Below are 15,803 nucleotides of genomic sequence, written 5' to 3' on the forward strand. Positions count from 1 at the left end.
TGTTTAAAGTGATAAAAAATATTATTTGGTTTTATTAAAATGCGTTTCAAATGAAAATAAAACAAAGTAAAATTTTAGTAAATTAATTTATTTAGTCTTTTTGTTTAAAGTGATAAAAAATATTATTTGGTTTTATTAAAATGCGTTTCAAATGAAAATAAAACAAAGTAAAATTTTAGTAAATCAAGAGTTTTATTCTTAGGTTAGGTTAGGTTGAACATTTTTTTACATTGTTATTCTCTCATTTCGATTTCTTTTTGCTACATTTCATAAAAATATATATATTAAATGAGAAGTTTTTAATAAACAAAAGATTGCTACATCGGCGCACCATTATTTGAAACATTATATAGTAAAAAATACAATGGAAGTATTTAGACTAAATAAATTCACAAAGATTGTAATAAGAAAATCATTTGTAGAAAGCGATTTAATATCGCGGGTTCTAGCACACAGTCCTGTATCGTGGTTTCTGGCGCTTTGATTAAAATGAGAGAAATTGCAGGATTTCGGTAGGTTAGATAAGGTTAGACATTTTTATTAGATTAAAATGATAGAAATTGCATATTAAATGAGAAGTTTTTAATAAACAAATTGTTATGCAACATAGCGACAAAGAGATGGGCACTGTGGTGTCGTTAGGTGATAAGTAATGCAAGAAAGAGACAGCAACACTGCACTGTGACGTAGGTTCGTTGTTAGCAATTCGGGGAAGCGAGCGATAAGGCCGGGCCCGAGCTTAATGAGGGTGAGTGATAAGAGACGCGTCTAGTGGCATTTAATTAATCGAAAAACTATCTTTGGAACGGTTAGAGCTACAGCTCTGGGACCCGGCGCAATCGATTCAAATGGGGGGCTAAACCTTTTTTTTTTTTTTTTTTTTTTTTTTAATTTCGACGCATCGACAAGTCGACGCGCGGGGTCTGGCACACTCCCGTGGTTCTAGCGCATTTGTTGGTTCTGGCGCGTGCGCCAGAACCAACAAATCCCAACTACTCCTCCAACGTGTGCTGGGCCGTCTCATCGAGGCAGTCGTCGCAGTGGTGGCAGCGAGCGTCGGGCTCCCTCCCAGCGATCCGACACAGGTAACCCCCGAAGCAGCCATGCCCCGTGAGCACCTGTGTGGTGCGGAAGGTTAGGACGCCGTGACGCCGCGCTAACCACTGGCGGAACACTGGACGAACCGCCTCGATCGTCAACCGGCCGGCAGATGGTGTCGCCAGCCGGGATTCCCACACCTCTAATGCGGTTTCCCGCGCCTCCTCCGTGCGTGCCTGGCTTGCCGGTTCCCCGGACACTAGGCCTCGACGCCGGCAATAGACCGACGCCAGAGACAGAGCATCCAGATCCCACGGCATGACTCCAGCCAGCACGCACGCCACCTCACCGGAGATGGTCCGGTACCCCCGTATCGCCCGGATGGCCATCACCCTCTGCGCACGTCGCAGCAGAGTGATGTTGTGCCGATCCAGGGCGTCCGCCCATACGGGAGCACCATAGAGCGCCATCGATCGGACCACTCCGGTGTACAGCCGATGGCTAGAGGCGCTCGGCCCACCAACATTGGGCAAAAGGCGCGGGAATCCGCTGGATTCAAAGGGCGCAGGACCGGACGGAGTGGTGAGAATTAGGGGAGGCCTATGTCCAACAGTGGACGTTGAAAGGCTGATGGATGGATGGATGGATGAAAATACTCTCTGTTTAGTGACGGTTTCAAATATATTTTTATAAATAGTTTTTTTTTAATTTAAAATACTCTCACTTTAATAACAATTTTAAATAAATTAGTTTATTTGAAGTACTGTAATTTAGTAATTTATGATTAGTGCTTTTAGTAAAAATATTAAGTAAGGCGTAGTGGCACATCGAGTGACTGTTAACGCGACGGTTTTGAGTTCGATTCTCACTCGGGGAATGAATTACTTAATATTTTTATTCCCTCTGGTGACAAGGCATAACGTAGCGTTGAGTGCCGCCAATTAATACGGAATATCACAAAAATTATGGAAAAATGGGGTAAGTAGAGTCTTCACACTAGGGTACACTAGGTTCCAGAAGGAACCTAGTATATGTTATATTGCTACCTAACATGTTATATTGGGAAGCCAAAAAAATATAAATAGTTTGAGACTTTACCTATTATTTTAATACAATAGATAATAGAAAACTTGTATAATAAATAAGTAGTAAAATTAGAATATAACTTTATATTATAACTTTAACAAAAAAAAAACTTTTTCCACTATATTTTCACGTTATTATACGTTGTTACCGAAAAGTATTCTTAGAAAAAGACCTTGAAACATTCCTGAGGCGTGGAATTTTTAATATCCGCCCATTCTCAATACAACCTACTTCAGTTAACTTGCACTGTTTACATAAAATGTAAGGAACTGTTTACAATAGATTTATGTAAAAATATTGTTTTTTTTATTTTGACATAGGCATTATGTAAATTTTACTATCTTATTTTAGTAATATTATAAATGTGAAAGTTAGGTAGGATGGATGTTTGTTCCTCTTTCATGCAAAAACTACTGAACTGATTTGAATGAAACTTTACAGTTATATAGCTTATACATAGAAATAAAACATTAGGTACAATTTATGTAGTGTTTTTGTATAATTTGGTTTGAATATAAGAATAAGTTAAGTTAGTAGTATAAAATAAATATTCGCTAGTATAAAAAACAATCGTCGATACAGTCACATATTTTTAATAGCACAATGAAACGTAATGGTAATGAAACTTTAACTCCCTTCCTCTATTTAGCGAATTCTGGAGGTATTGCTTGTTGGGTGGCAGAGCTCAACGCCGCACTTTGCCCAAACACCACAGCGAAAATATTAAATATATCGTTTCCTCAAGTGGAAATCAACGAACCCATAACCTGTCGCCTGTACATTTGTTCTGCTTTGCCACCACCGGCATCAATATTATAATGATTATCAAATTACAATATATTTTCTAATTAATTTCGAATATGAGAGGTCATACACGTAACATATTGCGCGATCAATTTCCATTAGTAATTGACTTAATCACAGCAAATATCTTGAATAATGTGAGCTGAATAGTAACATTAGTAGTTTCTAGTAAATAATTAAAGTGATAGCCAGAGCATTTCTACCACAATTGCCACTCGAGGGAATGTATTAAAAAATATTTTATTTTTTCTCAATAATCCATCAAGACGCGAGATTGGAACAGCCTGACCGTGATGGTTGTGGATTCGATCCCCATTCGGAGGAATCAATTATGTACGTTTCCCCGTTCTGGAGGACGGAGTTTTTGGTCACTAGGTTCTTACTGTCTTCCACTATTATCCAGAAAAATATGAGAAGCTTCTAAAGTTTAAATTAAAGCTACTTGTCTTTCTTTCTTCACTACGAATCATAAATTTATTCCTTTCTAGCCTCACTGCGCTGTAACGAATGTTTCAGTTATTTGTAATGCCTAAACTAATAATGGTATTAAATAATTGGTTTCCATTAATTTCAGTTTACATACTGGAATTAAACAGCCTGATAAATTAAACTAAAACATGTTTAATTACAGGCGATCTAGAACAAATAGCTTAATTTAATATCCCGAAAGCTAGTGTTAAGACAGTTTACTTTCCCGCTTTCTGCCCAATTAGAGACAGAAAATAAACAAAAAAAAATAATAATAAGAAAGTGTAACACTTTCTTCACCGAGTTACACCACTTATTTATCTTCTTCTTTTAAATATCCATATATTCTATTAAAAGCAAAGTTTAAAAAAAAATTATAGTCCAGGTACATAACATTATAATAATTATGAAATGTGAATAATCTTACAAGTACAAAAAAGGATTTTATACTATAATTTATCTTTTATCTCAGCTTTCAAATGGAATTATATTATTATAATATACTAGAAAATGTTAATATATGAAACGACTGTGCACCAGCCTTTATACAGGGGGTTTGTAATCTGGTTGAAAACTTTGATTTATGAAATGGAATTCCCTAAATTAATATTCTGAGGTCCGCAACTTTGATTTTTGGCTGTTCCTAAGGGAAAGTGATTTATTTATTAGACGGCGCCCCTTTGATTTAGGGCGGCTAATTGTGATGATTGAAATTTGTTACGTTTTGTATGTACTCGTACTTACCTACAACGGTTTAAAAATATATATTTAATAAAATACCTACAAAATAATAAGATTTGAGGCCGTCGTGACGCAGTAGCACATGGGAATGATTGTAAATGAGAAGGATGTGGGTTCGATGCCCACTCGAAGAAATGAAATATTTATTAAAATGTATACTTTCATTTCTTCGCTCTAGAGTCGACGCAAAGCGCGGTGTAGAGTTCCGCCAAATAACACGAATGACTGAAATTGGTGAACGGAGTGTCTTAGCACAAGGTTCCCTCTGCCTACCCTGCAGTATGAAGCTGATTTTGTTTTTGATTTTCTTACTCTACTTCTTCAATAATAATATATTATTCTTATACTCATTTTTCTTTTCAGAGTGCAGTGGTAGGATCTCGAGTGACATTACCATGTCGAGTAGTTAACAAGGCTGGGCAACTGCAGTGGACTAAGGATGACTTCGGGCTAGGAACACATCGACATTTGACCGGCTATGAAAGATATAAGATGATTGGTAGCGATGAAGAAGGTAATTTGATTCTTTTAAGCTTCACGCTTTATCCCGCGTTTAGCGGGTTATCACGTGGCGGAGTTGCAAGGCGTGCTTTGTATTGTAACCAGAGAGAGGAACTGAAAATAACTGAACTAGTTAAACAAAACAGTGCGAAGTGCTGTAGTTAAAAAGAAAGTTAAAATGTTAGTTAAATTTTTAATTGATATAAATTACATTAAAATATTTTTAATTGTTCAAGGTGATTATTCGCTGGACATCCGAGATGTGGCTTTAGAAGATGACGCCTTATATCAGTGTCAAGTCAGCACCGGACCTAGAGGTAAGTTGGTATAAACTTCTACCCTATACAAAACTAGCTCTCATCTGCGACTTCGTCTCTATAATTCTGACCGTAGGGATACTTAATAGGTTAAGTAGTATATCAAAACAATAAACTTGATATAATTTTTTCTTTCTCAATAAATAGACTATCCAGCATAAAAATATTTTTTCTATTCTTATAGTTCCTGAGATTAGCGCGTACAACCAAATAAACTTTTTAATATTAATATTTGTGCCATTAAATCAAGACAAAATATAATTTCCCATAGAGACTGTGAAGGAAAAACGCCTGACGTAATTTAATGGCAAAGACTTTTTTAATCAGATATGTATGTATGCACAACAAGTATTTCGTTTTTCCTAAATAACGTTTTGTCTTCTATATTCGGCTTTGTGAATTACATGAGTAAGTACATTTTATTGCTACTTTGATTAATACAATAAATCGAATCGAAAAAAAGAAATAGAAACAGTAGGTCGGAAGTTCGATTTCGAGAGAATTACTCGTTTCGGTTTGGTAGACACAAAAAGCGTCGTTGAGTTACGCCACGCAACACACTATGTTTTGAAAATTGGATGAAATGTGGGAAACAATGTTTTCTAACACTACATTCCCTCTATCTACTTACAATGTTAGAAAACGGTTAACCGTAAAAGAAAATCTGCTTTAAATTAAAATTGAATTCACTACCCCCTACAAATACACGAATAGGTAATCAAAACTAAGCTTCCCCATGAAAATTTATAGGAAAAAAAACCATAAAAAGTACTTAAAACCATAAACCCTATGATTAATTTTCACATAAAGACATGCCTAATGGGGCAACCACCCCAATTATAACGAATAGCCCCTAAGCCATGTCCACTTTGTTTGCGAGGATCCATACCTAAAATGTTAATTGTTTTTGCTACGGTTTATTTAGGGTTCCCAGTGTATTTAGTGTACACGTGTCCAGCATCAGCTGGGATATGACTCTTTTCAGATGAGGCCTTGGCTCTGGCTTTGGTTGGTTTTCATGCAGTGGCTTCGAAGATCCTTTTTGAAGGGTGATGAGTAATGTTTTTGTATGGGATTTCAATTATGATAAGCTTTTTTTGTAAAATATAATTATACTTTGCATTAAATTTGTAACAATTATGAATTAAAGGATTTGTTAAGGTTTACACTGTGGGTTTATATAATGAAGTTTAATTATTTTTTTCTGTAAAATATGGAAGTGAAGAGTGAATCAATGAAGTAAAAAGATCAAATATGATACTTCGATAACTCAAAACAGTCGTAATTTCAAGTTGGCTTCATCCACATTTTGTTTTTTATTCGTTTTCAGTTTTTTTCATTGTAAATATATTTTTGTAAGTTTTTTTTTTTCTTTTATGGTTAGAGTCCGATAATCATATAATTATAAAAACTAGGGTAGAACTTGGTGGAACTATTTGTTATCATTTCAAGTGATAACAAGAAAAATTGCAACGATGACCTCTCACACTGAATAGACAATGTCTTTTTCATTGGAGGTATATTGGGAAACGGAGTGTCTTAACACTAGTTTTCTTCTGAATATGAATGCTATATTAGGGATATTTTTTTTAATGGCATGTTCGCTTGTATGTGTGTATGTCCGCTGTCATTCTTTCTTGTAACACATAACTCAGAAAACCAATTTTAATAAATAGTAGAGTTTTATTTATAATTAACATATTTTATTCACAATAAATGAGCACTAAACGCTTAAGACACCGTAGTGGCTATTAAGTGGAAGTCTAACAATCTTATTGTAATATGACAAAGGGGAATCCCAGCGTCGCCTCAAATGTGATAGCGAGGTGTCTCTTTGGAGTCGTTATCATTTTGAATTATTCAAAAGTTCTTCAATACGAGGTGATATATGTAACTGGATGTGAAATTAATTCTAATTTGATATATTCATGTTTTATCTTTATTTTTGGTAGGCAAAGACACTTTTTCTTATAATTGGCTAGTGAGAAAGCTCTCTGTTTTTTACTTTTCACCTATGTAGATATTGTTAATTATTGTAATCTAATGTCGTGATTTAGTTTTAGTATGGAATATTATGTAAATTAAAAAAAAAGTAAACAGTCGTGTGAAGGGATTAATTATATTCATTTCCACATATAGCAGGGTAGGCAGATGAAACCTGGGATCCTAGTGTCAATACACTCCGTTCCAATTAAAACACTTCCGTTCCTCATTTTCTGATAAATTCTGGGGACAAAGCGTGTTGCACGCCGCGGTTTGCCTCGTTACCAGAGCGAGTAAATAAAATATTTAACATTTTATTTCTTCGAGTGGTAATAGAACGCACAACCTGTCGTGTTTTACAGTTAACTTAAAAATCAAGGCTCTTCTAGTATTATAACTATCTTAGAATGTCGAGGGCACTTTTCCAACCATGTTTTTCATCTTACCTTCCAAATTACTCTGATAAGAACTTTTCTCACCACCAATTAATAATTGCATTTTGAACTTTAACCTAAGTATATTAAGTCTATATTTATATAACTGAAATATCCGGTCGAGGAAACAATCTCATAACCATAAAGTTGGAGATGACAAAGAGGGTATTTATATTTAAAAACGTAAAAAGATTTCAGTCTGTTGAGAAACATAAATAATGAAATAATGAAAATGTAATGGTTTTTGTCATTGTGATTTTTAGTACTATAATGATTATTAATATTATGAAAATATATTTAGAGAAAAAGTTTTTAGGGAATATAGAGATTATTCGTACTATAATATGGAAATAGGGGAATGGAGTGTGGGACACTATGTTTTCTCTGCCTTCCCGATGTTCTCTTTGAAAATCACTTATCACACGTGTCTTTGGCTAGTAGCGGTCCAAGAAGAGAACTATGAGGTTTCAGTGGGTATTATGGTCGGTCTACGTTAGCCAAGCCTGAGTCCCACATATGCCAGTTTTCTCATGATAAAGAAGATGATAAGGTTATTACTTCCTCAAAGAATAATATGATAATAATAATAATAATAATATAACACTTTATTGCACAAATAAGAAGGGAATAAAATACAGTACATGATAAATATGATTAACAGTGCAATGGCGGCCTTATCACTAAAAGCGATTTCTTACAGGCAACCAAAAGAAAAACGAAAGGATTAAATTTAGTAAAGAAAGCAGAAAGGTGCAAAAAGTACTACGATATATATAAACCAATACATAAATAGCGAATACCAAATAGCTTTATATATACATATATATAAACAAACATAACATACATACATAAATAAATACATACACACACACATATACATTCATACATATATATATATATATATATACATAAATAAACAATTAAAGATAAATATACATACTCTTATAATATGATTAGACAGAACAAGTAAAATTTTATTCAAATATTTAGGGAATAAAATATTTATACTTTACATCAAATATTTATGAAAATTGCGTAAGAAAAATTGCCGCGTATCATTAATGTTTCCATATTATTTACTTATTTACGCTGTATTCCACATTTAGTAGGATAGACATTTTCCGAGACATGGTAAATACCATGATGATTGGCGGATCTCAACACCGCCCCTTGTCTTGTTGCCAGAATGAAGGAATAAAAGCAACTCATTCCCCCGAACGGAAACGATCCCACTGTGCCTCTACAGCCGCAATTAATATTTAATAACTCTATATTTATTTCAAGCGCTCTTTGAAATCCCTTTTCCGCTTTACAACTATGTTAAAATAGCCTATGTTAAGTCTCCACTGTAATTTAGACGAAGAATATTAAAGTAGTTAAGCAGTTTTCTATAAACTAAGTTTCGTTCAAAACTAACTAAATTACAACTATTCTGGTTCACAGAGAAAAGTTTAAAAATACTCGTTTCGGTTAACCGCAAAATAGTTGTCTAAAGTTAAAACAAAATAATATTAAACGCATAAATTCAACCAGTTTAAAGCCAACAAGAGGCGAAATACTACAATTTGCTTGAAAAACATTGGGAAGTTATCAAAAAATTATGTATATAGCGTAAAGTACTCTACTTACTTTATTACTATGCTTTTTCGTTTATATGAAAATTTTACTTTAGATTTTTAATTTTCAAACTGATGTCTATTTTTTGGGGGTTAGAATGAAATATTGTGGTTGTTGACTAGTTGGTTAGTTGTATCTTTAGGAAGACGTGGGTTCCTTTCTTAAATATATTATTTTCAGAAAGGTTTTACAATTTCACGTCTTTTTTCGCATAGTAGACAGGGAGTGGGGAACCTCGTTTTAAAACTAGAATTATTCGACATATGGTATATTGAGTGGGGGAACGCGCTTTGAAAATGGAAATAATTAATTCTATAGAGTGAAAATCGAGTTCATAACCGTTCTTGACACTATATTCTTTCTGGGTACCTAGTTATATACGGAATTCAGTTCCAAACTTACAAAAAATGATAATATAACAATTATTAGCTTATAACTCGGCTCTATCTACCCTCAAACGCAATGAAAACGTTCGTCTCTTCTCATTTCGCTCTAAGCTAGAACAAAATGTTATTAGCACCGTAACCTCAACTCCAGAGTCACGACAAAGTACGAGTGCATTTCAGTGAAAAATATACGAAGTGAGGCCTCGAGGCGTCTGGGCGTCTCGAGTTCGCTAACTAACCAAAAACTTGGCTGGCTGTATAATGTTGATATTTACATAGCAGTGTTGTTACTTGGAAATGTGATTAACTTGTGAAGAAATTAAATTATTGAAACTAGGATTCTTAGGTCATTATGTGTGCAGCTTTATAGAAATCCAATATAATTAAAATACAAAATAAAAGCAGAAGTAACTTAACAATATAGCTTTTTATCCTTTAATATTTCTTATATGAACATTTGTTGTTTAAATATATGATTAGACTGTTATAAAATAATAGATTATTGTACCACATAGTAAAAAATGAATGCTTATAAAAATAGATAATTTGTATTAACGTGTGCTTTGTTTAGCTTTGGTCTGGTCTGGTTATTATTTATTTCGACACAGATTTTTTTTTTATGTTAACCCGTTTTATTTTTTTTAACTTCACTATAACATAGCAAGGTAGGCAAAGGGAAACGGGAAAGTGTTGTGACACTTCCGTTGCACTTTCCATCGAATTCTGTTGCATGGTGCAACTCAACAGTGATTTGCCTAGATACTTCACAATAAATAACTTTAATTTTCATTCTAAAAACGTCCAAAAGTAAAGTTCTATCAACACACATAACATATCCAGTATTTACACTATAATTGTTAGATTTTCCTCCCACCATCCAAAGTTGAGGCAGCAATACGTCCAAAACTGTAGAACGAGGTCCAAGATAAATAAAATTAGAATTTCCTCTAAACAAGAGACCGGATACTAAACACACAATAGTCACATCTGCCACTGAACTAGATAACTTTCTACTAAATTTGCCACTCTGTTGAAATTCCAGTAGTTTTGTGAACAGCGGTGCGCTTTAAAAATACTTTATCGGTTGATACGTTCAGGGTAGAGAGCTCGTTTTGCTTGTAAGTTGAGCTTTTTTGTAGACTTTTTGGTTAAGATTTATATATATTTATTTTGTGTATAGTCATATAATTTAAAAAATATCTATGATGTTGAGGACAGTCAACAGCGTTGAGTTCCACCTGTGAACATTTAATTATTCGAAAGTGTTGCGGAAATTGGGGAGCAGAGTGCTTTTAACATTTGGGTCTCTCTGTCTATCCTGCTATGCGTGAAAAGCGTAAACCTGAGATATGATTTACTTCCCCACTTTCTGCCGAAGTCTGGTGATATCGAGTGTGAAGAACTCCATATCGCAGTTTGCCTCATTATCAGAGCGAGAAAATGAAAATATTAAATATTTCGTTTTGTCAAGTAGGAATCGAACCCAAAACCAGTCGCAAGATTGTGCCCCTGCGTTACGAATGACTTCCAACAAGTAATATAAAACTTATTTGTACTTTATAAAGTGAAGTTATCTATTATTTTTTATTTCAACGAATTTGATACTAGTTTTGAACTTTCATAAATGTTTGTTTATCAAAGATATTTTAATAAAACTGCAATGTTGACTGAAATAAATCCTTTTTACATTTTTTTTATTCTAGCGTTTACATTTTGCGGAATTAAGGGAAATATAATATTAAATATTCAATTCTCGTTCTTTAGACTAGTTGCTGTTAAGCTGAGCTTAACGCTGCGTTTGTCTCATCAGAGCTAAAAACTTAAAGAGTGTATATCAAGTAATGTAATGATCTCACTAGGTTCCCTCTGCTTAACCTGAAGGCATAAAGCTAAAAATAATAATCATTATTCTGAATAAAAAGCAAAATAACCAAAACAAATATTAGAAATACTAACAAATAATTAAAATAACATTTTTGGTAAATTCTCAACTTTAACAGATTATAAAACACGCCGTTAAACTACCCGTTAGGTACATATCGACCAACTTTGCACCTCAATTTCAACAGTTGCGAACATTTGGTCCTTTTCCTAATGTATTTAAGATCACAGTTTATATTCGGTTTTAGGTTCCCGTTTTACTGGATGGAGATATTATAGCACGTAAATGCGCCTTCTTAATTTATGATATACGGATAGTTAGAAAATTAAATAATTTCGATTTTTGTGGCTTTAATAAAGAACCCAGTGTCTAAACTACTTTTCCTCTGAATTAAAGTAATGGATGATATGGAAAATTGGAAATATATGGCAAATGTGTAAATGACGTACAACAGTCGTACAACTGTTACGACATTTTCTCCACTCTTTTACATCCATTTTTGATGTCGTCGGGTCTTTCAAGCTAGATATTGTGCCAGTGCTCCAGGAAGACTTTTTAATATTTCGATATCACAAAATAAGCAAAAAAGTATAACGCTACTTACTTTAGCTCATGGTAACAAAACAAACCTCTGCACTCTGTTCCGCCAGTCAACACTCAATGTCCCAAAAAATATACAGAAAGTGGAGAACAGAGTATCCTAATACTAGGTTCCCTCTATCGACCCTGCTATAAAAAGCCAAAAAAATATTTAAAATCAGAAATTTATACTACAATAAATGACCTGTACAGTATATATCTATAGCTTATCTCAAACATTCCAATAGGACAGTGAGCTTAAACTAAGCTTTTAGTTCGGATTTAGTATTATAATGAAATTATGCGGCGAGTTAGTTTTGTGGCGACGTCGGATTACGAAATATGGGAGGGAGGATGGGGGGTGAAGTTATTGTTTCGTTTATTAGTTGACCGCAGCTAAATACTATTGGACGTATACGATTTGTTTTGGATTGTTAATTTTGAATTTATTTATTTCCAGCGATTTAAAAACGCTTCACTACGCTTCGCTTGAAGTTATTGGTGTATTATAAGAAAAAAAAACACAAAATACATACTACAATACAAACTTAAATTGTTATTATATGTATAAGTCAAATTCCTTCTCTAGATTTAGGTCCAAGGGAAGTACCCTTTAGGTTTTAATTACGCGTCAAATCTCATACAAACTATTGAAAAACAATGCATAAATGCTTTTATCTTTTATTTGCGTTGACTTAGAGGCTTGTTTTTTCTGTGCTTCAAGAAGGAAAAAGAAGAAAGAACGAAGGCTATTAAATATTAATTTCAGCTTCATCTCGGTAATCATAATGTTTTCTAAAAAGAATTAGAACAAATATCAGAACCCACCCATAGATTATTTTAAAAATAATAATCGCACTCTAAGGAAAGGGAAATTTAGGTATATAAAATGTAATGGGAAATGAACCTGCGCCTCTTGGATCTGTTTAAACGCTCTAGTCGAAGGAGCTCTATCTAAAATTATTATATGCTTGTTAAAAAATATATTTTGTTGTTAGCATCACTTCAGGAATATTTTAATGAAATTCCTATCCGTCTAGAATTTTCATAAGGATAACAATTTGATAAGGGAATATGCTATTAATTATATAAATGTTTAAGTATAAATAACAAAGTAATTGACGTGCCGGTGCCGTCATGTACAATATTTTTATACGTTTTTAAACATACTAATGCCTTTATTAATAAATTTTAAATGTATTGCATTAAAATACTGCCTGAAACAGCATTTTCTTTTCATTATTATAATATAAAAATTTTACTCTTTACCATTATAAAAAGTAATATAACCCTATATTGGAAGCATGGCAATTTATCGAGTGTTTACGTTCAATTTCCAACAAGACCTGTCTAGCTTAAGTTACGATAATAGAATTGTAAGTTACTATGAACTGGTATTGATCTTAGATTTATACTGGTTATATGCTTTAGAAACGCGTGGTAGTTTCGAAATTGATTATATAATAAAATATATTATATACTAACCTAACCTATATAAAACTAATTTAAACAAAGTTGAACGAATCTCAGGAACTATTAATTGGTTCAAATTAAAAAAACTCATGACCTATATATATTTCATATAATTTCTTATAGGGGAACCAGCGATTCGATCAAAATCAGCACAGCTAACCGTACTCGTGCCACCAGCAGCACCGAAAATTCTAAAAGGACCGATCATAGAGGCGGTGGAAGATAGAGAAGTTATATTAGAATGTATATCAGTGGGAGGCAAGCCTGCTGCTGAGGTGATTATTTAAAAAAAAACCATATAAACTTTCAATATCTATTTCATGCCATTAGGGTGAAATTTTTTCAAAATCCTTTGAAAATATTTTTGGGGGTGTAGAATTTCACGTTTCTACCATCAGCGGTTACGGCTGTGCGTGTGTCTTACCTCAGTCAGTGGGAACATCTCTTTTTATATATAGTATAGAAGATATATAGTAATTTATGCAATTTTTATAGATAACGTGGGTAGACCATGATGGAGGGGTGCTAAATCAAGGTGTGACTTACACAGTGGAATTGATGCCAGACGGACGTAGATTCACTGCTCGGTAAATATATATTTTATTAATATTATTATTGTTTCATTATTAGCAAAGACATTTCACATTTTCTTATAATGAAAGTAAACTCTGTAGAAACGTGATAGTGATGAGTTCTATCTCCGCTTACGCTGTCTAACTATATTTAAAATATTTTCATTTCCCCTGGTACACCGTGCCTGTACGGTGTTTAATTCCGCCACTCTACCTACAATATCTTGCAAATTTGGCGTAAATTACAATAATACAGGTAATTTAAATGGAGCACGTTAACATTAGCTAACTACGAGTAGGTTCCCTTTCCATGTACAATTTGTTCAAGCGGAAAAAAGAGTGAAGCTGTTTTTTCTTCAATTTTTTCTCTTATATTGTTATTATGCTTCGTCTTTAAGTATAATATCAAAAATCAAATAGTTGTAATGAATAATTTCTACAGTTCAACGCTTCGTTTACGTCCTAGAAGACAGAACCACGATCAAACTTATACTTGCCAAGCACAAAACACAGCAGACAGAGCTTACAAGGCAGCTACTATAAAATTAAAGGTAAGTCATGTTTTAAAAAATATTATAGAAAATTAAAAGATAGACAAAGAATAAAGAGAATAGAGATATCGGACAATAAACGGTCGTGGGTAGTAGAGTATACTCACCAAAATCCGTGTCTCTGTGCTTACAAAATTAAATTAAGACAACAAATAAAGCCTAATGACCATGTGAAGCGAAGAGAGTTTTCGTAAATGAATAATTGAACACCATTATCGTCTTCTATTTAACCCAAATCTTTTGTTATTTTTGAGACACCTTTTTAAATATTAAATTTAAGCCTAAAGTAGTAGGTTCATGACAGATTTTCTCTGTCATTTTCTCTGTTGGAGAGTGACAGTAGCCGGTAAAATTCCGGTGACATTTCAACTATTTAAATTATTATATTTATTTAAATGTATATTTCCATTTCTTCGCTCTGATTTCGAGTCGAGTCGCCATTCAATATGTAATGCCTCCAGAAATCGGCGGAGAATGAGAAACGGGTTCCCGGGTAGGTTCCCTCTGCTCACCTTTCTATGTGCGGGTTACAGCGTGAAGCCGATTTATATTTAAACGTAAAACAAATTAGCTTCTATAATATAATATCCATTAAATCAATTCCAATAGAAAATCAGTTGAAGTACGAGCAATCAGCAATAAAACTTTGATAACTGAACTATCGAGCTCAGTAATCCGTGAATCTATTACACTTACAAGTTTAACAAACTGATGAGTGCGACTTAAACGGTTACATAATAACTTTATGATTTTGAATTGGATTTTCTTTTAATTTCTGCGTCTGGTGATGAAAAGTTTTAATTGGTGATTTAATTTTTAGATGATATTTCAATCTCTAAGCCTATTTAATCCTTTTAATTATCAAATTAAGATTGTAACTTCTGGTGCAAGCGTGTGACTGAAAACAAGACAGGTTGTAGGTTCGATTCTCACTAGAGGAAATGCAATATTTAATATTTTCATTTCTTTACTTCGGTGTGGAGGAATATGTTAAGTTTTGCAAGCCTCCAGAATTCACCGGAAAGTGGGAAACAGAGTGTCTTAACTCTAGGCTCCTTTTGTCTACTGCCTACATGCAAGACGTTGCATGTTGAATGATGGTAATCTCAAACTCCGGGTTTTGTATAAAAATGTTCGGCCAATAAAAATAGTTCATTTTAACAAGAGAAAATTGAACCCACACCTATCGTAACATTTAGTTAAGTTAGCCATAAAATTACAAATATTATATACTAAAAGATTAAAATATAAAATATATTCTCAACCTACAAGTGAATCCTATTTTAACGGCAGCGCTAAGCCGTCAGATCGTGGACCACTGTGTGACATAAAATAAATGAAAAATAAAACAAAGCTTCTGAGCGAAAATTG

At 33.5% G+C, this 15,803-nt stretch overlaps 1 protein-coding gene across 1 annotated transcript in view; it reads left to right on the plus strand.

The window, feature by feature from the left end:
- The window catches only part of LOC146540961 (irregular chiasm C-roughest protein-like), a 70,039-nt gene that overhangs the window by 33,526 nt on the left and 20,710 nt on the right, over nucleotides 1–15,803 (plus strand). The window contains exons 3-7 of the mRNA XM_085187919.1: nucleotides 4,501–4,651; nucleotides 4,875–4,955; nucleotides 13,433–13,584; nucleotides 13,805–13,896; nucleotides 14,324–14,432. Of these exons, the coding sequence (XP_085044045.1) occupies nucleotides 4,501–4,651; nucleotides 4,875–4,955; nucleotides 13,433–13,584; nucleotides 13,805–13,896; nucleotides 14,324–14,432 (585 nt within the window). The remainder of the gene's footprint in view (nucleotides 1–4,500; nucleotides 4,652–4,874; nucleotides 4,956–13,432; nucleotides 13,585–13,804; nucleotides 13,897–14,323; nucleotides 14,433–15,803) is intronic.

This window comes from Heliconius melpomene, chromosome 1, assembly GCF_056956725.1.
Source record: "Heliconius melpomene rosina isolate 202511_hmr_F chromosome 1, ASM5695672v1, whole genome shotgun sequence".
Classification (NCBI taxonomy): domain Eukaryota; kingdom Metazoa; phylum Arthropoda; class Insecta; order Lepidoptera; family Nymphalidae; genus Heliconius; species Heliconius melpomene.